Raw genomic sequence first — 25,499 nt, forward strand, 5'->3', positions numbered from 1 at the left:
ACTTCATCAAGATAAAAAGCTTTTGCAAAGCAAAGGAAACAGTCAACAAAACCAAAAGACAACTGACAGAATGGGAGAAGATATTTGCAAATGACATATCAGATAAAGGGCTAGTATCCAAAATCTATAAAGAACTCATCAAACTCAACACCAAAAGAACAAAGAATCCAATCAAGAAATGGGCAGAAGACATGAACAGACATTTTTCCAAAGAAGACATCCAAATGGCCAACAGACACATGAAAAAGTGTTCAATATCGCTCGGCATCAGGGAAATCCAAATTAAAACCTCAATGAGATACCACCTCACACCAGTCAGAATGGCTAAAATTAACAAGTCAGGAAATGACAGATGTTGGCGGGGATGCGGAGAAAGGGGAACCCTCCTACACTGTTGGTGGGAATGCAAGCTGGTGCAGCCACTCTGGAAAACAGTATGGAGGTTCCTCAAAAAGTTGAAAATAGAGCTACCATATGATCCAGCAATTGCACTACTGGGTATTTACCCCAAAGATACAAAAGTAGGGACCCAAAAGGCTACGTGCACCCCGATGTTTATAGCAGCAATGTCCACAATAGCCAAACTGTGGAAAGAGCCAAGATGTCCATCAACAGATGAATGGATAAAGAAGATGTGGTATATATATACAATGGAATATTATGCAGCCATCAAAAAGAATAAGATCTTGCCATTTGCAACGATGTGGATGGAACTGGAGGGTATTATGCTGAGCGAAATAAGTCAAACAGAGAAAGACATGTATCATATGACCTCACTGATAGGAGGAATTCTTAATCTCAGGAAACAAAGTGAGGGTTGCTGGAGTGGGGGGGTGGGGTGGGAGGGACGGGGTGACTGGGTGATGGACACTGGGGAGGGTATGTGTTCTGGTAAGCGCTGTGAATTGTGCAAGACTGTTGAATCTCAGATCTGTACCTCTGAAACAAATAATGCAATATATGTTAAGAAAGAAAAAAAGAAGAAGAAGAATGTAGCAGGAGGGGAAGAATGAAGGGGGGGAAATTGGAGGGGGAGAAGAACCATGAGAGACAATGGACTCTGAAAAACAAACTGAGGGTTCTAGAGGGGAGGGGGTTGGGAGGATGGGTTAGCCTGGTGATGGGTATTGAGGAGGGCACGTTCTGCATGGAGCACTGGGTGTTATGCACAAACAATGAATCATGGAACACTATATCTAAAACTAATGATGTAATGTATGGGGATTAACATAACAATAAAAAAATTAAAAAAAAAAAAAAAAAGAAAATAAGAGGAGTTTCCAACTGCCAAAAAAAAAAAAAAAAGCCCACAGTGAATATAATTCTCAATGGGGGAAAACAGAGAGCTTTTCTCTTAAGGTCAGGAACACAACAGGGATGCCCACTCTCACCACTTTTGTTCAACATAGTACTAGAAGTCCTAGCCTCAGCAATCAGACAACAAAAAGAAATAAAAAGCATTCAAATTGGCAAAGAAGAAGTCAAACTCTCTCTCTTCACAGATGACATGATACTTTATGTGGAAAACCCAAAAGACTCCACCCCCAAATTACTAGAACTTATACAGCAATTCAGGATGTGGAAGGATACAAAATCAATGCACAGAAATTGATTGCATTTCTATATACTAACAATGTGACTGAAGAAAGAAAAATTTAAATTAAAAATTAAAATTTTTTTTAAAAATTAAATTTAAAATTTTAAAATAAAAATTAAGGAATTGATCCATTTACAACAGCACCAAAAACCATAAGATACCTAGGAATAAACATAACCAAAGTTTCTATACTCTAGAAACTACAGAACACTTATGAAAGAAATTGAGGAAGACACAAAGAGAAGGAAAACATTCCATGCTCATGGATTAGAAGGACAAACATTGTTAAAATGTCTGTGCTGCCTAGAGCAATGTACACTTTCAGTGCAATCCCTATCAAAATACCATTGACATTTTTCACAGAGCTGGAACAAATAATCCTAAAATTTGTATGGAACCAGAAAAGACGCCAAATCACCAGGGGATTGTTGAAAAAGAAAACCAAAGCTGGGGGCATCACAATGCCAGACTTCAAGCTCTATTACAAAGCTGTGATCATCAAGACAGCATGATATTGGCACAAAAACAGACTCATAGATCAATGGAACAAAATAGAGAGCCCAGAAATGGACCCTCAACTCTACGGTCAACTTATCTGCGACAAATCAGGAAAGAATATCCAATGGAAAAAAGACGATCTCTTTGATAAATGGTGTGGGAAAATTGGACAGCCACATGCAGAAGATGGAAACTTGACCATTCTCTTCCATACACAAAGATAAACTCAAAATGGAATAAAGACCTCAATGTGAGACAGGAATCCATCAAAATCCTAGAGGAGAACATAGGCAGTAACCTCTTCGATATTGGTCACAGCGACCCCTTTCAAGACATGTCTCTAAAGGCAAGGGAAACAAAAACAAAAATGAACTTTTGGGACTTCATCAAGATAAAAAGTTTTTATACAGCAAAGGAAACAGTCAACAAACTAAAATGCAACCCACGGAAAAGGGGGAAGATATTTGCAAATGACATTACAGATAAAGGGCTGTATCCAAGATCTATAAAGAATTTATCAAACTCAACACCTAAAAAAACAAATAATCCAGTCAAGAATGGACAGAAGGCATGAACAGACACTTCTCCAAAAAACACAAACAAATGGCTAACAGACACATAAACACATGAAAAAATGTTCAACATCACTAGCCATCAGGGAAATACAAATCAAAACCACAATGAGATACCACTTTACACCAGTTAGAATGGCAAAAATTAACAAGACAGGAAACAACAAGTGTTGGTGAGGATGTGGAGAAAGGGGAACCCTCTTACACTGTTGGTGGGAATGCAAAGTGGTGCAGCCACTCTGGAAAACAGTATGGAGGTTCCCCAAGATGTTAAAAATAGAGCGACCCTACAACCCAGCAATTGCACTACTGGGTATTTACCCCAAAGATACAGGTGTAGGGAAAAGAAGAGGCACCTGCACCCTAATGTTCATAACATCAATGTCCATAATAGTCAAACTGTGGAAGGAACCAAGATGCCCTACAACAGACAAATGGATAAAGAAGAAGTGGTTCATATATACAATGGAATATTACTCAGCCATCAGAAAGGATGAATACCCACCATTTACATAGACATGCATGGAACTGGAGGGGATTATGCTAAGTGAAATAAGTCAAGCAGAGGAAGACAATTATCATATGGTTTCACTCATATGTGGAACATAAGGAATAGCATAGAGGACCACAGGGGAAGGGAGGGAAAACTGAATGGGAAGAAATCAGAGATGGGGACAAACCATGAGAGACTCTGGACTCTGGAAACCAAACTGAGGGTTACAGAATGGAGTGGAGTGGGAGGATGGGGCAACTGAGTAATGGGTAATAAGGGGGGCATGTGTGGTGATGAGCACCGGGTATTATACGCAAATAATGAATCATTGAACACTACATCACTACATCAAAAACTAATGCTGGGTAATTGAACATAATAATTAAAAAATAAATAAATATTTTTACCTTCAATAAAAAAAATCCCTATCACCAATATTTGCAAAAACAGTTTACAGAATGCTTTCCATATGTTATGTCCTGAGTCAATTAATTTAAGATGAATAAGAACTCAGGCCATGACAAAATCAGACACTTACAGTGAGGTGGGGTTGTCTATATCACACTGTGGACACTTCAACTATGTTTCCAGAATACTACGATATTTTTATTTAGGTTGTGCCAAAGAATTCAGTTTGAAACAGTGTTCAGGAAATCTATACCATGACTACCACAGGTACTTATTTCAGAACTCAGCCCTGCCCTTGTTTTCCTAGGAGGAGATCTTCTAGCACTAGAGTTTTCCTCCAGGTAGGACTGTAGCCAAAGCACCATGATCCTGACTTGTACTCAAAGCTACAAGTAACATCATGAGGACAGACCACTGGGTCTAAAAGCTTGGTTTCTATCAGTAGAAGAAATTGTCACTAGCAAAGGATAGGCTTAACTGACTGAGTCTCCCAGGTGCCCCACAAATGAAGAAACTTTTATTCAAGAAAATCTACTAAATCTCAGTAACAACTAAAAGCCAATATTTTGCATAACATCTCCAGCTCTACATTGCAGAGGGTAAACCCCAAGACAGTATCCAAGACATGGGGGCTCTCTTCTTCTACCCACCTCCCACTGGAGAGGCAGGCAATGATTCTACCTCAGGTGCAACAGGCCTACAATACTGGGACCCTGATCACCTTTGCCCCAGCTCATTTGTAGGATAGAAAATCCATGGTGGAGAGGCAATTTAAGAAGACTAGAGGTTGCCACCCCAGTATAACACCCTACTTATACAGGAAGGATGCCACTCCAAGAGAAGCAGACAACTGTCCCCACCCCCAGCTCCAGAGCAGTGGCTCAGAGATTTTGACCAAAGGAAGGGGCAGACCAAAAGAGCAGAGGGCTCTGAGGTTCTCAAAGGAACTGCCCTTATTCAGAACAGAGCTTGGGGAAGTTCAGACCTAAAAGCACTCTGGAAAATAAGGGAGATGTTATTGGCAAGCAATTAAGAAGAGGCTGCTGATCCATGACAACAATATGCTGACCAAGAGCAGCTGACAGCTAGTTTACCAGACAGAACCAAGAAAGTGAGGGCTAAGTAGAGCCCTCCTGGGTTCAGAACAAGCTTCAAAGACTCCCTCAAAAACTAACCCTGTAATGGGGCCTGGACCTGATTGGATCTGATCAATGAAGAGAATTGAGAGTTCAGAAATAAACCCATCAATGTATGGTCAATTGATTCCAGACAAGGTGTCAAGACATTTCACTGAGGAAACAATAGTCTTTTCAATAAATGGTGCTGGGAACACTGTATATCCATATGTAAAAGAATGAAGTTGTCCCCTACTTACAACATTTAGAAAAATAACTCAAAATAGATCAAACCTAACTGAGGGGCTAAAAATATAAAACCCTTAGAAGAAAATATGTGAGAAAATCTTCATAATCTTGTAGGGAAACACAACCTCTGCTTTCATGGAAATCTAGTCTGAGGTAGATATTTATAGCACTGGACTTTAGGAGGCATCCAATGTAAAGGAGGAGAGAGAACACTTGACCTGGTCTCAACTGGAATATTACATTCTCAGAGATATAGGATCCTATTGCCTGAGAATTCCCACTTAGAAAACATGGTGGTCATGTGTCACTTTGGCCAACAATCAACTGCATACCTGTTAGTCTATTAGTTGACGTTTTTGGAAGGGATCCCCCAGTATGCATAGTATTCGAGTTCTCTTGTTACTGACACCAAGGGAATATACATCCCTCTTCTAGCTTCCTGGAATAGCCAAGGGGCAGACACATGGTGAGGATCAGCAATATGGACGATTCTTCGTGGGACTTTGAATCTTGAATGACTAAAGACACAGGGACATCTAGAGGTCATATTAATCACAGCAGTCATGATGGGTTCCTACTGTCTACTCCACCAGACACTTGTGTTTTTTCATGACTTAAAATATAAATTTGAGGTTTTGGCTGTTTATTCAGTTCATAACATGACTATCAAGGCATGCATTAAAAAATGAAATCTTGGGGTGCCTCAGTGGCTCCATTGGGTAAGCGTCCAACTCTTGATTTCTGTTCAGGTCATGATCTCAGGTTCGTGAGATCAAGCCCCACATCAGGCTCCACACTCAGCACAGAGTATGCTTGAGATTCTCTCTCCCTCTCCCTTTGCCCCTCCCCCCTCAAATAAATAAATCTTTAAAAAATGAAATCTTGCCATCTGCAAAAACATGGATGGATCTAGAGTGTATTATGACAAGTGAAATACGTCAGACAGAGAAAGACAAATACCATATGATTTCAGTAATATGTAGTATCTAAAAAACAAACCAAATGATCAAACAAAAACAAAAACACACTCATAAATACAGAGAACAAACATGGTTGCCAGAGGGGAGGGCGAAATAGGCGAAGGGGATTAAGAGGTACAAACTTATAATTATAAATAAATAAAACACAGGGATGAAAAGTACAGCATAGGGAATATAGTCAATAATATTGTGATAATATTGTATGGTGACAGATGGTAACCACACTTTTCATGGTAAGCATTACATAATGCATAGAATTGTCAAATCACTATGTTGTATACCTGAAACTAATATATCATGTCAACTATACTTCAATAATAAAAAGACTCAAAATTAACAATAATTAAATCTCATGTGAAATTTGTAATTGAAAAAAATTTTGATAAGAAAATCAAGATTTGGGATGTCTGGGTGGTTCAGTCAGTTAAGCATCTGCCTTTGGCTCAGGTCGTGATCCCAGGGTCCTGGGATCGAGTCCTGCATCAGGCTCCTTGCTCAGTGGGGAGCCTGCTTCTCCCTCTACCTGCTGCTCCCCCTGCTTGTGTGCTCTCTCTCTCTCTGGCAAATAAAAAAATAAATAAAATCTTTTAAAAAAAATCAATATTTTTTTACAGAACATAGAGATGAAATATTTGACCTGAAAAAACTGAACTTAGGACTCAGAGAGAAACAGGGGAGAAGTAACTGATTTTTTAAAATTCCCTAATTCCTTACAGGCATTTTTAATTTTTACAATCTTTGCTGCATGCTATATGGATGTTTCTAGTTAGAAACATCATGGTTGTTTCGTGGGCTATTTGTAGAAAATTCATGTATAATTTTCTAAATAAATTTTTTGGCTGAAGGAGAAAGAAATTTGAGGGTGAGTTGGGGCAATGGCACAATGGAGAAGGAGGAGGAGACCAGGGGAGGAATGGAATATGCATTGCCCTGGTGACTTGTTTGGACCCCAGAGGAAGTCCAAGTTCAAGTTCCAGAAGAGCTACATAGTATTTGTCTGAGAAATGGTGTCAGAGTAGGAGGCAGAGCCATTTTCTCTCCCCTCCTCCCATCACCAACCATGCAACTAGCACAAATTTGATTTCCAAGATCTCCGGGCAGCAAGAGAATGCATAGTGGTGGAAAAATAAAATACTGGGATGCAAGCAGGCCAGGAAGAGTCTAGAACAGGATGGTAAGCAGATTTCTTGTTTTATTGTTTCACTTGAGGAGCAGAGGGCAAGGAGAGTACCGGGGAGTGGATTAGAGTCTGTGGTTTGGGGATCCCAGGGCAAATAACACAGTTGGTGTCAGAGGTCAGCAGATGGAATTAGGGGAGAGGATTCAGCCTTCTGAATCCCAGGGCAGAGGGACCCACCAGCCCAGAGCTCAGAACCCTCACTGAGACAACTCAGCCCCTTGGGCAGGCCCAGCAGGGGGAGCAGGAACAGGAGGAAGGCTTTGGCCACTCGCTGTCCCCAAGCCTGCGCTCCTTGGCTCAGGGTCCACTTCAGCAGCAGCCTCCAGACGACTGACCGCTGCCCTCTCCACAGCAGCTGGAGCCCCCCGAGGGCTGGCTGCAGCAGCCAGGGCTCTGGTGTCTGTGACGGTGGCAACTGCGTCGCCTGTGGTGGCTCAGGCAGCAGCCGCCGCCCCCAGAGCTACAGCAGCCGCCGCCCCCAGAGCTGGAGCCGCAGCAGGGAGAGACTGGGGGGCACTTGGGGGGGCAGTTTGGGGGGCACTTGGGGGGGCACTTTGGGGGGCACTTGGGCGCAGGACACTTGGGAGGGGGCTGGCACTGCTGCTGGTTCTGCTGCCAGGACATCTCGGCTGGCGGGGTCAGGAGCTGAGGGAGAGTCACACAGCGAGTCAGACCTAGGACACACAGGTCTCCCTTGTTTTACCATCATTTCTTTAACCTACATTTTTAAAAGCCTGTTCAAGATAAGTCATGGGGAAATTATCTCTAAAATAGTCTGTCAATTGCTTTCACATTATCTCATTTGAACCCTAGGAGCTGTTCATAAAACGGACATGGTGACCTTCTCTTAACAAAGTACAGAGGACAGCTGTATCAACAAAGTCACCCAAAATCAGTGTCCTTTAAGTGAAGGCAAACTGTGCATTCACAAAGTGTGACTTGAGTCCATGCTCTGCACCACTCCGAATTCTGAAACTGTCCCACCTATGAGCCAGATTAGAGTGACAGTGCTCTTTGCTGAGCAAGAAATAAGTGTCTCCTTTTGGAGGAATTTTGCAGCTAGCTTTTCAACAGATATGTATTATTATCATATATCGTATACTATATATAATATCGTATAAATAAGATATAACTATCCCATATAATTAAATATAATACATATATATACATTTATATTTGGGTTAACCAGCTCTTATGGTGACACTTGGCATATGTATATACACAGATATAAAACAGGTTACGCAAATCATTCTAGAAATGTAGAAGTGAGGCGAGACCTGACTGTGGCAAGGTGGGGTATGCTATGCACCCTCCACAACACACAGTCTCCTTTCTTTTCCACACCTTAGCACCATAAATTTCAATTTGTTATTCATTATCCACTATCATTATCGTTACTCATTATTCACTATCCAACTTTGGGGTTTCTGGTGCAGATGCCCAGACACCCCTCCTGACCTGCTAACGACACCTGCTGGGGGTAAGACCCATGCATGTCTGGGTTTATGCTTCCTCTGTTCCACTGTTTGAGAGTCACTGTGACTCCAGCAGAAGCTTTGGGGAAGGGACACAGTTGATTTCTCCAAAGTAAACTCTTCCTTCTGAAAGGAAGAACTGTTTAACTTACCAAAAACCTGAGAAACTTAAAAAGATACAGAACTGATTTTATTTAGAGCACAGACACACGAATCATCCTGCTGTCTCCTATCTCTCCTGTCTCATAGCTCATCCCCCTTCATCAGAAATTCTAGATTTTCTGTTCCCCTCTATCTCCCCTGCTCCGTCTGTGGAAGGCTCTGCTCTCAGTCCCAGGGGACACTTACCGGTGCACAGGCAGCACTGGGTCTGTCAGCACCTCAGGAGAAGAGAGTATGGAGGTGCTCTGACCCTGAGGCCCTCTTATCCTGGCCTTGGGCTCCGCCCTCAGCCTGTGAGTCAGGACCTGGGCATGAGGGGACTGCCTCCTGCCACCTACATGGTCCTGTGACAGGTGGTGACTGGCAGCTCCTTCCTGCCTCCTTCCATGGGGCTCAGAGCAGCTGCTCCCAGCTTGGAATAGGGCTGCTTAGAAATGGGGTAGAGGGTAAATTCCTACCATCATCTGCCACTTTATTATCCTCAGTGATTCCTGCCTCCCACTCTCTTTCTTGGAGCTTGGTCCCCCACGCCTTCCCCTTCTCCCTCTTGCAATGTTAATTCATTAGCTCTAGGCCTCCTAGATTGAACAATGAAACATAGATGCTTCCAAGCTTTTTCACATGTGTTCCAGTCACTTTGCCATTGAGAGTGAGTGTATCTGTGCATTCGAACAGGTGTCTGTGTCTGTGTGTTTCTAAATGTGCTGTATGCATTAGGTGTGTGTTGTGTCAAGCTCACATTCCAAAACTGCTTTACCTCTTAAAATCAACTCGACTTGGAAAAATTATTTAGGAGTTAGGTTTGGGGCTCTGAAGTCAGACATCCTGGGCATGAATTCTAGCTCTGACATTATTGATATAACTTAGGGCAAATCTTTTAACCTCTTTGCCTCAGTCTCCTCATCTGTAAAACAGTGACTTTAATAACCTCTACTTCATGAGTTCACTAGAAGTATTAAATGGGATAACATACTTGAAGCTCATAGAACTTTGCCTTGCACATTTTATGCACACCATAAACCATCATCGTCATCATCGTCATTTTCCTTAATCAACTTCTATGTGCATGCTGTGGCAATCAATAGATTTTTTTTCTTTTTTTGTCCATTGCAAAGCCAGCATTTGCATAAGACTTCAGAGTTTACAGATAGTTTTCCCATGTGACTTAAGCCATGAGCATAAGACCTGGAACCTGCAGATACATGTGGTGAAGACTTTACACTGCAGAGGTCTGGCCCTATGTTGCCTGAGAATGACTCTTGTCTTCCTGCTCACGTTATTAAAAGGCTTACGTATAAGGGAGCAGTCAGGATATCAATTCATTGGCTCACACAGGTAAGTCTTACTCAGGAGCTGAGCACTGATTCTTAAGGTAATTGGCCTGAGGGTTCATACAGCCCATGCTTTTAGTGATGTGGTACCCAAACCACCCACCAGTCTAATTAAGATCTGGGTGAGAAGTTGACAACTTGTTTGGAACCTCATAAGGACTTGTCTGCTTGCCTTGACTACATGATGTCAATGACTGGTATTCAATTTAATAAGAGAAAAATTTATTAAGCAAGTGATTGGCTTTTAGGTCTTCTCTTATTAGGGATTAGGTATGAGATCTAGAGTGGAAATAGAAGGTAAATTAAAAGTAATGCAATATACCTCACATTGGAAAGTTATAGAAATAACTGTGATCATTTATTTTCTAATTTATTTTGACTGTGTTTACCTATAATCCAGTAGCTGCTTAATAAATCGTTGAAAGTGTTCAATTCTTATAGAATCACTCTGAGGTTCACACTGTCTTAAGTAAACCCATGAATTATTTTTTCACCCATCTAATTCTTTTTTGTAACACACATTATTAGACAATAGTCTTAAAGTAGTAAAGAAAAGGTAGTTGATTATTTCTTATGCCTAGTGGCCCCTAAAACTATAATATAAAAGGAAAATGTGATGTTTATCCACTTCCAAATAAAACTATTCAGGTGGAAAAGAACAACATGTAAACAGATTTGAAAGGGAAATGACAGATTGAGAGTAAAATTACAACACATATTCCATGAATAAGATTAAAATAGTTGATATGCAACTATATTTTACAAATTAATAACGAGAAAATCCCAATGGAAATAATACCAAAAAGGTAAATAGGCAAGAAAAAATGCTAGATTTATATATGACCAACAAATATTTGGAAAAACTAGGAAAAAAGACATTTTGTTTTATCTTATGAAATACATGCATTCATATCAAATAGGCAAAAAGTTAAAAGTTTTATAAACTGACTGTAGATGTGGAAGGAAAAAGGTGGTGTGGATAAAATGTAAATAGGGATTATTTTTTACCTTTCCAAAGGGCAAATTATTGGTCCATTCATCCAGATAATATTTATTGATGAGTAAAATGATTAAAATGTAGAGTGTACATGATTTTGACCAGGCAATTCCAATTTTAGGGCTTCTATTCTGTAGATATTATCACAAAAGTGTGACTATCTCAATACTCAAGGATGTTAACTATTATATTTATAATATGAGAATTTGGAAAAAAACCTCAATACCTATAATAGATTGTAATATAAGCATGCGAAGAAATACATAGTGATTAAAATTATTTTGTGGTTCTATATTCAGTCATGAAAAGATATTTCTTAACTGAAGCTGTTATAGAACACATACATTATACCATGACAATTAGAAATATAATTTAAAAATAAAACTATATATAATAACAACAAAAACACATATATCTAAGAATAGACATCTCAAAAGATGTAGAAGTGGAGAAAGTTGGAAAACTCTATTGAAAGACATTAAAGTCAATATAGAAAAGTAATTCCATAATTGGAAGACCTAAAGTGGAAAACGTACATTTATTAAAAACTTCAAAAATTTCAAAAATGATTTTATAGAATACCCTTATAAACTTTTGGTTGGAAGGGGTCCCCTAAATAATACAAACAAGTGCATGTCAGAGACAAATACAACATAAGCAGAAAGGAAAAAATAATGTTTGGTTATACAAAAATCAAGCCTTCCTTCATTAAATAATGTCAGAAAGAGTGAAAATCTAAAATACAGATTATGAGACAATATTTGCAACACATAAAATTGACAACAAATTAGTATGTAAAGAACCTTACAAACCAATGAGAAGAAAGCAAAGAAGGAAAAATGAACAAAAGACACAAAAAAACTGATTCCCAGAAGGGAAAAACTAACTAACCAATAAGTTATGAAAAAAACCTTGAAAGGAATCAGAGAAAAGCAAGAAAAAACCATATCCATCACATTAGCAAGATTTTAAAATCCTGACAGTATTTATTATTGGAACCAGTGTTGAAGGACAGAAATTCCCATAACCTCTGATGAGAATATGCATTTGCACGACTTTGAAGAGCAATATGGCAATAACTAGTCCGGGTAAAAACAGAAGTACTAAAAGACCCACCAATTCCACTCCTAAGTCTATGCACGGGATACAAAAAAGGCATGTGTGAGAATGTTCAAAAAATAGGATTATTTATAGAGCACCTACTGGAAGCAAGGTAAACACCCAACTGCAGGTGAATGCACAGGTAAAGTGTGAGTACTGTTACATTAAAATACCATACAATAGTGAAAATAAATGAAATGAGATAGAGTCAGCTATATCGATATAGATAAGTGTAACAAAGACATAGGGTACGTTTTCACATTTAGAAAGTTAAAAATATGTTATAATCAATGCTAAATAAACTATAAATAAAATATAGTTTAGTTAAATACAAATAAATTCTATTGAAGTACAAGTGAATGTTATACTTTTAAAATTTTATTATAAATAAATTATAAGTTGAAGATAAATACAGTAAGGTATATAAAATACACAGGAAGGAAAAATTAAAAATATGGAATAGTGAACATCTCTGGGTAGAAGAGATATATATGAGAAGGGTGGTTTTAGTTATCTTTATAATGTTTTATTTTTTTAATTTGAATAGAGAATATATACACTGTTGTTCATTATACTACTATACTTAACATTATCTGTATAAAATATTTTGTTTAAAAAATTGTACACAAAATTTTATACATACATATAAAATAAGATATTAGTTCATCATACACCATATATATTAAAATATTCAAAAATTTGCCTTTGTATTTTGTCTTACAAAACATCTTATTTCAAATGTATGTGTTTGTATCTTTCTTTATAATTTCTTTAATTGTGTTTATACTAAGAATATTTTTTTCTATTCTGAAATAAAATCAACATTTGGCTCTAGGTACTTTTTCCTTTATTACTTAATTTTCTCCAAAATATTTAACTATTTAATCCCATGAAACTCAACTTGGCATATGATGTTAAATGAGGATTTATATTTTCTTTTCAATTAAGCTAATTCCCTAGCTCTAGATATTGAACAACCATCTTTCTCCTATTGATTGACACCTGCTTTATCACATTTTAAATCCTTGTATGAATTCTATTATATTCAGTTATCTGATTTTCACCAGTCTCAAAGTTTGGGTTTAACTGTGTGAAAGTCACAAGCAGAGAGATGAGTTCCTTGTCAGTCTGGGACCTGTGGTGATGGGGTGTGGGAGAGAGATAACTTGACTGCTGGGAGACAAAGGAATAAGGAATTTCCTGGGATTAGAACCTCAGGACCCTGTTCTCTTAATTCTTCTCCAGGGAGGAGCTGGATAAATGTCTCCCTGATTTCAGGGATTCCCAAAGTCTTGCACAGGAATGGTGAGTAAATGAGACCAGCTGTGTCACCTAAGCAGCAACTGTGGCTCAAATGATGTACTAATGCTTCCTGTGACCAAACGTCCATCACAGTGGGAAAAACAACTGGTCTTGAGCCATTTCATCCCTTGTCTAAGAGAAGATTCTGGAACCAGGTGTGACCTTGGTGTGATCTGCCATCGGAGAGGAATCACTCACATCACAGATAAAGGGAAGACACTAGACTGTCCATGAGAGGAGGAGTCAGAGACTTGAATCTGCTAACTAGTTGCATCCAACATCAGAAGAAAAGTGCACCCCCATGTGAAACTGTGCCCCTTTCCGCAATGGCCATGCAGTGGTCAGAAGTGCATTTGGAAGACTAGAAGGAACAACAAATGTGAGGCAGGAAGTGGGGAGGACTAGGCTCCCTTCCCCTGCTGTGATCAGCCAGCCCACAGGACTGACAAATGTGCCATTACACCACGTCTGGCCCTGTGGCTCTTTCTCACACTGGATATTCTAAGTTCTGAACTGAGACTGGGTTTGTGCTTCAAAATGACAAATTACTTTCCTTTACTTGGAAAGAGCTGTAAAGTCACTAGGGATTCCCAGGTCTTTAGGAATTAGAAGATTATCCCAATGAATAATATTTTAAAGACAGTAGTGTAATATTGAAAAGTTCTATTTGTATGACATCCTATAAGCTAAGCTTGCTCAATCTGACTGTTATTGTTATTTTTTAAATTTGAATAGAGAATATATACACCATTGTTCATTATACTACTATACTTAACATTATCTGTATAAAATATTTTGTTTAAAAAATTGTACACAAAATTTTATACATACATACAAAATAAGGTATTAGTTCATCATACATCATATATATTAAAATATTCAAAAATTTGCCTTTGTATTTTGTCTTACACAATACATCCTTTAACATCTACCTGCTTGAGGAAGTGCTTAGATGACTGGAGAAGCCTTTACAGAAGGATGATATTTGAGGTGGGCCTTCAAGGGGGGGATAGAATTGCAAAATGTCCAGATGGCAGAGAAGGAATTGGATTCAGATAGAGGAAGTAATCCTGCTAAGAGTAGTGGTGGTGGCCGTGGTGGTGGCCGTGGTTGTAGTAGTAATAGTAACAGCAGTGCCAATACCATAACAGTAACATTAGGAGCTACCTCTGATTGGGGATGTAAAATGTTCTGGATACTGAGCTACGGATAGTAAACTCTACTACTTCACAGATAAAAAGGCATCAAGATGACAAGTAAGTCTGAGTTCACTCTACGAATGAGTGAATTGTTCAGTGTGGCAGGAGCAAGAGGTTTCTTGGGGCACCATGAAGGGCAAACCTTAGAAACTAAGTTGGAAACACTTTTTGTTAGGTCTTAAATGTAAGACTTAAGAAGCATGTGCATTATTCTCTACAGAGCCCTGCTTCTCAGAAGTAGAGTGACAAGTTCATAAATGTGGCACAGGGAGTGTGTTTGGAGGAAAAAGGTGTAGAGGACTTAGTGGAGCCAGAAGAGGAAGAAAGAGGCAGGATTTGCTGGGAGGTGAGTACAAGAGCAATTTTTACTCCCAAATGTGCCTGGACCTAAATGGATTACAGGAGTAGTGAGTAGGAAACATGTATTTTCAAAATATGTCTATTTTTCCTTCTTTTGTTTTATTAATTTGATTTTTTAATTTTCTTTTTTGTGTGTGTGTATGGTGGAGGAGGAAGGATATTTGATGCGTAGGTTAAGAACAACAGAATGAGTACACAGAGGAGGGGGAACATGGAGAGATGGGGCTGAGGCCCCGAAAGTGACCAGAAACTCAACATTTATGTTTACAAAAAGACACCAAACAGAGCAATCTGCTTCAGGGCCTGGATATATAGTACAAAACAGAGTGAGAAGCATTTGTCTTTCATGCTACACCTCCATTCACGCCCAAATTAGGCCAGAGTGCCCCTCTGGCCCTGAGGTTCCAAGGTCACTGCCTGCAGAGGACAGAGTAAGAGAACACAGTGGCAACCCAAGAAGGAAACCGTCCTTCCAGAATAAGATGCTGAGCAGGTTCCTGGTTTTATTGTTTCACATCACTCAGACAGCGCTGTGTAAGAAGTTATGACATGGAATTGCTTAGGGCTTTAACATGGGGATAGAATCCAAAGCTAGAGCACAGGGATGCAGGAGAGGGTTGGTTTCTAGATCCCAGGGAGACCGTATTGTCTTTGCACATCCACAGTCTTCTCTGGCACCTTTCAGACTCTGAGGCAGACCTAGGAGAAGAAAGATGATGTTCTCAGCAGTTCATGCTTCCAAGCCTGCGCTCCTTGGCTCAGGGTCCACTTCAGCAGCAGCCTCCAGACGACTGACCGCTGCCCCCTCCACAGCAGCTGGAGCCCCCCGAGGGCTGGCTGCAGCAGCCAGGGCTCTGGTGTCTGTGACGGTGGCAACTGCGTCGCCTGTGGTGGCTCAGGCAGCAGCCGCCGCCCCCGGAGCTACAGCAGCCGCCGCCCCCAGAGCTACAGCAGCCGCCGCCCCCAGAGCTGGAGCCGCAGCAGGGAGAGACTGGGGGGCACTTGGGGGGGCAGTTTGGGGGGCACTTGGGGGGGCACTTTGGGGGGCACTTGGGCGCGGGGCACTTGGGAGGGGGCTGGCACTGCTGCTGGTTCTGCTGCCAGGACATCTCGGCTGGCGGGGTCAGGAGCTGAGGGAGAGTCACACAGCCAGTCAGACCCAGGACCCAGAGCCCCCCTGCCCCACCCCTTCCTGTCCTCAACATCATTTCTAGTGCCTTTATTTCATGAACTGTTTAAATGGAGTCCTTGATAATTCAACAGAGAAACTTTCATTATTTCTAATAGTTCCCCAAATGCTCTCACATCATCTCTGAAGTGCTTCATCTGTTACATAATTAGAGAACTGAAGCCAAAATATGTTAAGAAAAAGTGCTCAAAATCAAACATCTAGAGGAGATATTCTACAGCAAAAATCACGGAAATAGTAAATCTAGGTGACAGTTTAGAAATGAAATCGTTTCTTTAGGGAAAACAGTCATTCCCTCTTGCAGAACTTTCTAGATATCCTTGTCCTGTAGGGACATAGAAGTTCACACCCGCAAAGGACATTGCAGATTGGCTGGAAGAATGAGCTGAGGGAAAAGATCATCTACTGTAAGCTGGGACTTGCACCAGGCCCCTGACTGGGCCCCGCTGCCCTGGCATCTTGCAGACGCTCCCCTCAAACTAACACCTCAGCATCAAGATCTGAGTTGTTCCTACTCAACTCTGAAGGCCTTTTGTCTGAGTGCTTAAAATAAGTCAGTCAGTTGTGATTTCCTCTCTGCTGGCTGAGTGTCACTGTTCCCATCTTTACTTTTCCCTGGAGGGACAGTTATGCTTTCAAAGATAAACCTCCCTTTTGACAACAGTTATAGGTTGGTATGGTGGTCAGTGTTGCAAATCCTTCCAACCAGAGACCAACAACTACAGATCAGTTTGTTTTTTCTAGTGTACTGTCACACTCACACAGTTCCTTCTACTCATGTTCCCAGCCTTCCTAGCTCCTTGCCCCTCCCTCAGTGTCCCTGCGACTTGTTCTTTGCTAATGTGAACCCAACCTCATCTTCTTCTCACTGCCACCCACCATACACACACACACACACACACACACACACACACACACACACACACGCACTGCAAAGGCTCTGCCCCCCACCCCCCACCTCCTGCTCTGCTTTGAGCTCCCTCCGTGGAAGGCTCTGCTCTCAGTCCCAGGGGACACTTACCGGTGCACAGGCAGCACTGGGTCTGTCAGCACCTCAGGAGAGGAGTGTATGGAGGTGCTCTGACTCTGAAGCCCTTTTATCCCGGCTTTGGGCTCGGCCCTCAGCCCGTGAGACAGGACCTGGGCACGAGGGGACTGCCTCCTGCCACCCACGAGGTCCTGTGACAGGTGGTGACTGGCAGCTCCTTCCTGCCTCCTTCCATGGGGCTCAGAGCAGCTGCTCCCAGCTTGGAATAGGGCTGCTTAGAAAAAGTACCACGGGAGAAAAACTGTAATCATCCCCCACCTTACACTCCCACTGTCCCTGCAGGATACCTACCTGGCTCAGTTTTGGAGCTTGAGTTCCCAATGTCTCTTTTCTTGCCTCCCAAATCTTAATTCAATGTTTCAATCTGGTTTAAAGCAAGTTTCATAGAATCCTCCAAATCTTTATTACCTTATATGTGAGTGTGTGTGTGTGTGTGTGTGTGTGTGTGTGTCTGTGTGTGTGCACGTGTGCATGGGCACATATGTACGTGTGCCTTAGCAACCAACAAACAACTTGACGAGTCAGACTCAAGAGAGAGTCCTGGTTCTGACACCTATTAGCTCCATGACCTTGTGAAAAATACCTCATCCTTCTTGTTCTCAGTGTTGTCCATCTACAATAGAGATAATATAAAAAAACTTCAGGGGTGTGTATGTGAGATCAGTGAGCTAATGCAAAGAAAATTTCTGGTAGAGAGTTTATAACATGCTGTATTCCTTAAACAAATGCCAGCACATTCACTTTTTTAAAATTACAACTGTTTTCTAAGGAGAGTGAATGTGGTTGGAAAATACAAGACCCTTCTGTTTTCTTGAGATTAGTGATATGTTTTAATAAGACAGTATGAACCAGGAATAAAGTTTTATACAAGAGGGAGAGAGGGAAGACCTGGCCAGTGAAACTGAGAATTCAGATTTTCCAGGGGTCATGTAGGAAGGCTGAAGTGAAGTCCACAGAGGAGAAAGAGGAAAGGCAGCAAGGAAACCGTGACACTGTGTAAGGGTAGGCAGTGCCCAGCATAAAACAGCCACGGGAAAGACATCCCTAGTGGAGTGGAGGCCAGAGGATGTTTAAGAACAGGAGTTATTAATACATCTTATGACTTTTTGTCTGTTTCTGTTTTATAAGATTCTCTCAACTCCTAGTCTCTTAGGGCCTCAATTCAATTATATGAACACAGGCTTTTCTTGAAAGTAATATTGGTATTTTCACATTTTTAGGGGATAACGGAAAGGGCCAGAGTTAACATCTGGGCTGATAGTAAGTCAGATAACAAGAGCCCCATCTATGGCAGTGCAAGGTTATTAAACAACTAAACCATTTATCAGATGAAAGAGAATCAGAGCTAGGGAGAATATATGAAGAGAGTCTACTGCCCTCCAGGCTTGGGAAGAACCCTGGGATTTCCTAGACCCTGAATGGATGTTGATTCCATAATATCCAGGTCACTCGGTGTGGTATGAACCCTACTACTGTGTGGTTGAGGTGTGTGTGTGCGTGTGTGTCTCTGTGTACTTCTAAGAGATATTACAGAGACTATAAGAGAGACGATATATGTGACTATGTATATGTGGGTGTGCACAAATACACATCTGTATATCTTACCATGTTCCTTTCAGCGTCTGGTATCCGCTGGTGTCCAGCCTTCCCTGAATTGTTCTGCCTCTTGCCTGCCATGTTTCCCTTTTGTTCTTTTCCTCCACAGGTTGCAATTCCTCATTGGGTTCTATCCCTCTCCCTCAGGAATAATTGCCCCAGACCATTAAGAATGTCTCTTCTTGGAGTCCCTTGGGTCCACGATGGGCTCCAATCTCTACTGACTAAGGGTTGAGGCCTTTTCAATAGTACCCTTGCTTCATCCCCAGTTTAGGCTTTGCTATCTCCCTTTAGAAAGGTTCTTAAGCTAAAACGGCTTATTTTCTCTACTTTGAATTTATCCTCCCTGTTAACTTTTCATGCTTTATTCCATGATCTATGCATTTCTAAAATTGTGTTGTTCAAATGTAACTTTGCTGTGATATCCTGTATGAGTCTTTTCTCTCAGATACACTTATAATAAACTCTCCTTGAATCCCCAGCTTGGGGCTTATATTTCTATATCCCTCATCAGCTCTAATACAGCACTATGCATTCAGTGGATACTGCGTTTTAAAATTTATTCATTAATACTAGCATTAACTTTACTTTGATTGTGACTTAAGCCATTATCATCAGAATTCTCATTCTGAGATACTCACATTAGTGTGTCCTGCCTTGTCACCCTGCAGAAACTGGCCAGTGAATTATCTGGGTGTAGCTCATATTGTTTCAAAGAATGCATTTAATGTGAATGTAGTCAAGATGTTGATTGCTGGCTCACCATAGGGAGTTCTGATTCAGGAACCCAGCTCATCCATTCCAAGCATGATGAGACTTAGAAGCTATTCTGTCCATGTCCTGACTCCACAAGGATCAGCACCCAAAATATCACTCAATCTGACTTGGGCGTAGGTGACAAGATAGCAGCATCATGCAGCATTGAAGACTGGCCCTAGATCTCAAGGGTTTGGGTATCATTTTAATAAAAACAATGTGTACTAGCAAAGGATGAGTTTTCTGAGACAGTATGTTTCTTATGTTGTCAGGCTCTCATAATCTCAGGAGATAGGAAGGAAGAATGTGAGACCTGGTAAGCATCTGCCTTCGGCTCTGGTCAAGATCTCAGGGTCCTGGGATCGAGTCCCGCATCGGGCTTCCTGCTCAGCGGGGGAGTCTGCTTCTCCCTCTCCCTCTGTGCTCTTTCTCTCAAATAAATAAATAACAAACAAACAAACAAAAGAATTCAGACTCAGTGTCCCTGAGCCAGTAACTACAAGTCTCTATAGTAGCAATAATAAATCAATACTCCAAAATTACTAGAATATGCTCCTAATTGTTCCTTTACAAGTAGTCAGGTAAAATATTTTAAGCATGGCAAAAAAATATTGAGGGGGGAAAGATGGCGGAGGAGTAGGGGACCCTATTTCAACTGGTCCCCAGAATTGAGCTGGATATCTACCAGACCACTCTGAGCACCCACGAAACCAGCCTGAGATGTAAGAAGATCTGGATCTCTAAAAACAGAATATCGCAGGCGGTTGTTTTTGAGGTATGAAGCGGGGAGCCGTGATTCCACGGGCAGATATCGGAGGATAAACGGCAGTGGGAGGGTGCCTGACCATGGGGATCCTACACCGCCGGTGAGCGACAGCCTCGCACGCTGGGGACCGGGCACAGACTCGCAGACCGGTAGCGGCGGGGAAAGGACTTTAGGGCAGCCCCCAGGGCAGAAACCCGGAGCGGCGGGGTCGTGTGGGCAAACTGGGAGCAGCTGGCGGTTTTAGAAGCACAAAGGGCAGAGATGTGCCCCGACCTGGAGGCAGGACTGGGGGCGCTGCGTAGGGGCGCACAACCCAGGACGTTGCAGTTTATAGCAGCACGCACAGAAACGGAGACGGTGTGGCCTGGAGAGCTCACTGAAGAACAGACTGCGATCTCTCTGCTCTGAGGCAGAGGGATGGAAACGGTCTCTTCTGCTCTGACTCGTGGAAGAGACGCGGAAAGCCGCCAGGGAAAGCCGCCAGAGAACAAAAGCCCCAAAGACTGATTCCGGCGGAGCCCATCCCCCGCCACAGGGGGGCAGTGCAACTCCGCCCAAACAGGGTTGCCTGAGTAACAGTGCGGCAGGCCCCTCCCGCAGAAGACAAGATGGCAAAACAAGAGGCCAGCCACCCTAAGGTCCCAAGAAAACAGGTGCATCTTGCTTGGGTTCTGGTCAATAATTTGGACTCTATACATTCCCTCAAACACCCATCAACAGAATGACTAGGAGGAGGAGCCCTCAAAATAGAAAAGACTCAGAGATTATGACTTATGCTGCAGATTTACAAATGGATGCAGATATAACCAAGATGTCGGAGATGGAATTCAGGCTAGCAATTGTGAAGACAATGGCTAGATTGGAGCAATCAATTAATGGCAACATAGAGTCTCTAAGGGCAGAAATAAAAATTGAATTGGCAGAACTTAAAAATGGTATCAATGAGATCCAATCCAATCTAGATAATCTAACAGCTAGGGTAACTGAGTCAGAAGAGCGAATAAGTGACCTGGAAGACAATATAATAGATAAAAAGGGAAAAGAGGAGGCCCGGGAAAAACAACTCAGAATCCATGAAAATAGAATCAGAGAAATAAGTGACACCATGAAACGTTCCAATGTCAGAATTACTGGAATCCCTGAGGGGGTGGAGAGAGAGAGAGGACTAGAAGATGTATTTGAGCAAATCGTAGCTGAGAACGTCCCTAATCTGGGGAATGAAACAAACATTTGAGTCCTAGAGGCAGAGAGGACCCCTCCCAAGATCAAGGAAAACAGGCCAACACCCCGGCATGTAATAGTAAAACTTGCAAATCTTAACCAAGGAAACCATCTTAAGGGCCGTTAGGGGGAAGAGATTCCTTACGTACAGAGGGAGGAACATCAGAATAACATCAGACCTATCCACAGAGACCTGGCAAGCCAGAAAGGCCTGGCAAGACATATTCAGGGTACTAAATGAGAAGAACATGCAGCCAAGAATACTTTATCCGGCAAGGCTGTCATTTAGAATGGATGGAGAGATGCAGAGCTTCCAAGACCGGCAGAAACTGAAAGAATATGTGACCACTAAGCCGGCCCTGCAAGAAATATTAAGGGGGGTTCTATAAAAGGAGAAAGACCCCAAGAGTGATCTACAACAGAAATTTACAGGGACAATCTATAAAAACAACGTCTTCACAGGCAACATGATGATAATTAATTCATATCTTTCAATAGTCACTCTCAACGTGAATGGCCTAAATGCTCCCATAAAACGGCACAGGGTTGCAGATTGGATAAAAAGACAGGACCCATCCATATGCTGTCTACAAGAGACTCATTTGGAACCTAAAGATACATCCAGACTGAAAGTGAAAGGATGGAGATCCATCTTCCATGCCAGCAGACCTCAAAAGAAAGCTAGGGTAGCAATTCTTATATCAGACAAAGTAGATTTTAAACTGAAGTCTGTAATTAGAGACACAGAAGGACACTATACCATTCTTAAAGGGTCTATCCAACAAGAAGATCTAACAATCCTAAATATCTATGCCCCCAACATGGGAGCAGCCATCTACATAAGCCAACTGTTAACCAAAATAAAGAGTCATATTGATAACAATACGTTAATTGTAGGAGACCTCAATACTCCACTCTCAGCAATGGACAGATCATCTAAGCAGAAAATCAACAAGGAAACCAGAGCTTTGAACGATACAGTGGACCAGATGGACCTCATAGATATTTACAGAACATTCCACCCTAAAACAACAGAATACTTATTCTTCTCGAGCGCACATGGAACTTTCTCCAGAATAGACCACATACTGGGTCACAAATCAGGTCTCAACCAGTACCAAAAGATTGAGATTATTCCCTGCATATTCTCAGACCACAATGCTCTAAAACTGGAACTCAATCACAAGAAAAAATTTGGCAGAAATTCAAACACTTGGAAGCTAAAGACCACTATGCTCGAGAATGTTTGGGTCAACCAGAAAATCAAAGAAGAACTTAAACAATTCATGGAAATCAATGAGAATGAAAACACATCGGTCCAAAACCTATAAGATACTGCAAAGGCGGTCCTAAGGGGGAAATACATAGCCATCCAAGCCTCACTCAAAAAAATAGAAAAATCCCAAATTCACCAGCTAACTCTACACCTTAAAGAACCAGAGCAAAAGCAACAAACGATGCCTAAGCCACACATTAGAAGAGAAATAATTAAAATTAGAGCAGACGTCAATGAATTAGAAACCAGAAACACAGTAGATCAGATCAACGAAACTAGAAGTTGGTTCTTTGAAAGAATTAATAAGATCGATAAACCACTGGCCAGACCTATCCAAAAGAAAAGAGAAAGGACCCAAATTGATAACATTATGAATGAAAGGGGAGAGATCATGACTAACACCGAGGAAATAGAAACAATTATTAGAAATTATTATCAACAACTATATGCCAATAAACTGAGCAATCTGGATGAAATGGAGGCCTTCCTGGAAACCTATAAGCTGCCAAGACTGAAACAGGAAGAAATTGACAACCTGAATAGGCCAATAACCAGTAACGAGATTGAAGCAGTGATCAAAAACCTCCCAAAAAACAAGAGTCCAGGGCCTTTTGGATTCCCTGGAGAATTCTACCAAACGTTCAAAGAAGAAATAATACCTATTCTACTGAAGCTGTTTCAAAAAAGAGAAACAGAAGGAAAACTTCCAAACTCATTCTATGAGGCCAGCATTACCTTAATCCCCAAACCAGGCAAAGACCCCATCAAAAAGGAGAATTTCAGACCAATATCCCTGATGAATATGGAGTCCAAAATCCTCAACAAAATCCTAGCTAATAGGATCCAACAATACATTGAAAGGATCATCCACCACGACCAAGTGGGATTTATCCCCGGGATGCAAGGGTGGTTCAACATTCACAAATCAATCAGTGTGGTAGAACACATTAATAAGAGGAGGGAGAAGAACCATATGGTCCTCTCAATTGACTCAGAAAAAGCATTTGACAAAAATACAACATCCTTTCCTGATTAAAACTCTTCAGAGTATAGGGATAGAGGGAACATTCCTCAAGTTCATAAAATCCATCTATGAAAAACCCACAGCGAATATCATCCTCAATGGGGAAAAGCTGAGAGCCTTTCCCTTAAGATCAGGAACACGTCAAGGGTGCTCACTCTCGCCACTGTTGTTCAACATAGTACTAGAAGTCCTAGCAACAGCACTCAGACAACAAAAAGAAATAAAAGGTATTCAAATTGGCAAAGAAGAAGTCAAACTCTCTCTTTTCGCAGACGACATGATACTTTATGTGGAAAACCCAAAAGACTCCACCCCCAAATTACTAGAACTCATACGGCAATTCAGTAATGTGAAAAAACTTCAAATCAGTTGCTTTCTTATACACTAACAACACAACTGTAGAAAGAGAAATGAGAGAAACGATTCCATTTACAATAGCACCAAAAACCATAAGATACCTCGGAATAAACCTAACCAAAGAGGTAAAGGATCTATACTCTAGGAACTACAGAACACTCATGAAAGAAATTGAAGAAGACACAAAAAGATGGAAAAATATTCTATGCTCATGGATCGGAAGAATAAACATTGTTAAAATGTCTATGCTACCCAGAGCAATCTATACCTTCAATGCCATCCCGATCAAAATTCCAATGACATTTTTCAAAGTGCTGGAACGAACAATCCTAAAATTTGTATGGAATCAGAAAAGACCCCGAATCGCCAAGGAAATGTTGGAAAAGAAAAACAAAGCTGGGGGCATCACGTTGCCCGATTTCAAGCTATATGACAAAGCTGTGATCACCACGACAGCATGGTACTGGCACAAAAACAGACATATAGACCAATGGAACAGAATAGAGAACCCAGATATGGACCCTCAACTCTATGGTCAACTAATCTTTGACAAAGCCGGAAAAAACATGCAATGGAAAAAAGACAGTCTCTTCAATAAATGGTGCTGGGAAAATTGGACAGCCACATGCAGAAGAACGAAACGCGACCATTCTCTAACACCATTCACAAAGATAACCTCAAAGTGGATGAAAGACCTCAATGTGAGACGGGAATCCATCAAAATCCTAGAGGAGAACATAGGCAGTAACCTCTTTGACATCGCCCACAGCAACGTCTTTCAAAATACATCTCCAAAAGCTAGTGAAACAAAAGCAAAAATGAACTTTTGGGACTTCATCAAGATAAAAAGCTTCTGCACAGCAAAGGAAACAGTCAACAAAACAAAGAGGCAACCCACAGAATGGGAGAAGGTATTTGCAAATGACACTACAGAGAAAGGGCTGGTATCCAAGATCTATAAAGAACTTCTCAAACTCAACACCCAAAAAACAAATAATCAAGTCAAAAAGTGGGCAGAAGATATGAAAAGACATTTCTCTGAAGGAGACATACAAATGGCTAACAGACACATGAAAAAATGTTCATCATCATTAGCCATCAGGGAAATCCAAATCAAAACCACATTGAGATACCACCCTACACCAGTTAGAATGGCAAAAATGGACAGGGATAGAAACAACAAATGTTGGAGAGGTTGTGGAGAAAGGGGAACCCTCTTACACTGTTGGTGGGAATGCAAGTTGGTA

General features: G+C 41.2%; 2 protein-coding genes across 2 annotated transcripts; both read right to left on the bottom strand.

Moving 5' to 3' along the window:
* Nucleotides 1-7,086: 7,086 nt before the first annotated feature.
* LOC118526162 (uncharacterized) lies at nucleotides 7,087-8,956 on the bottom strand. Its single transcript, XM_078071689.1, has 2 exons — nucleotides 8,916-8,956; nucleotides 7,087-7,737 (listed from the first exon to the last, which is right to left on the bottom strand). Exon 2 carries the CDS (start codon nucleotides 7,714-7,716, stop codon nucleotides 7,402-7,404), a length of 315 nt encoding a protein of 104 aa, XP_077927815.1. The 5' UTR covers nucleotides 7,717-7,737; nucleotides 8,916-8,956; the 3' UTR covers nucleotides 7,087-7,401.
* A 6,541-nt stretch (nucleotides 8,957-15,497) lies between these two features.
* Nucleotides 15,498-17,386, bottom strand: LOC118526163 (late cornified envelope protein 1B-like). The gene is made up of 2 exons (XM_078071690.1): nucleotides 17,230-17,386; nucleotides 15,498-16,149 (listed from the first exon to the last, which is right to left on the bottom strand). The coding sequence occupies exon 2, from the start codon at nucleotides 16,126-16,128 to the stop codon at nucleotides 15,790-15,792; it is 339 nt and encodes a 112-aa protein (XP_077927816.1). The 5' UTR covers nucleotides 16,129-16,149; nucleotides 17,230-17,386; the 3' UTR covers nucleotides 15,498-15,789.
* Between the last annotated feature and the right edge of the window lie 8,113 nt (nucleotides 17,387-25,499).

This window comes from Halichoerus grypus, chromosome 5 (genome assembly GCF_964656455.1).
Source record: "Halichoerus grypus chromosome 5, mHalGry1.hap1.1, whole genome shotgun sequence".
Lineage (NCBI taxonomy): Eukaryota > Metazoa > Chordata > Mammalia > Carnivora > Phocidae > Halichoerus > Halichoerus grypus.

Bases quoted from the DNA above. Each gene is read 5' to 3' on its own strand.
- LOC118526162 (XM_078071689.1), bottom strand. From the start codon at position 7,716: ATGTCCTGGCAGCAGAACCAGCAGCAGTGCCAGCCCCCTCCCAAGTGT.
- LOC118526163 (XM_078071690.1), bottom strand. From the start codon at position 16,128: ATGTCCTGGCAGCAGAACCAGCAGCAGTGCCAGCCCCCTCCCAAGTGC.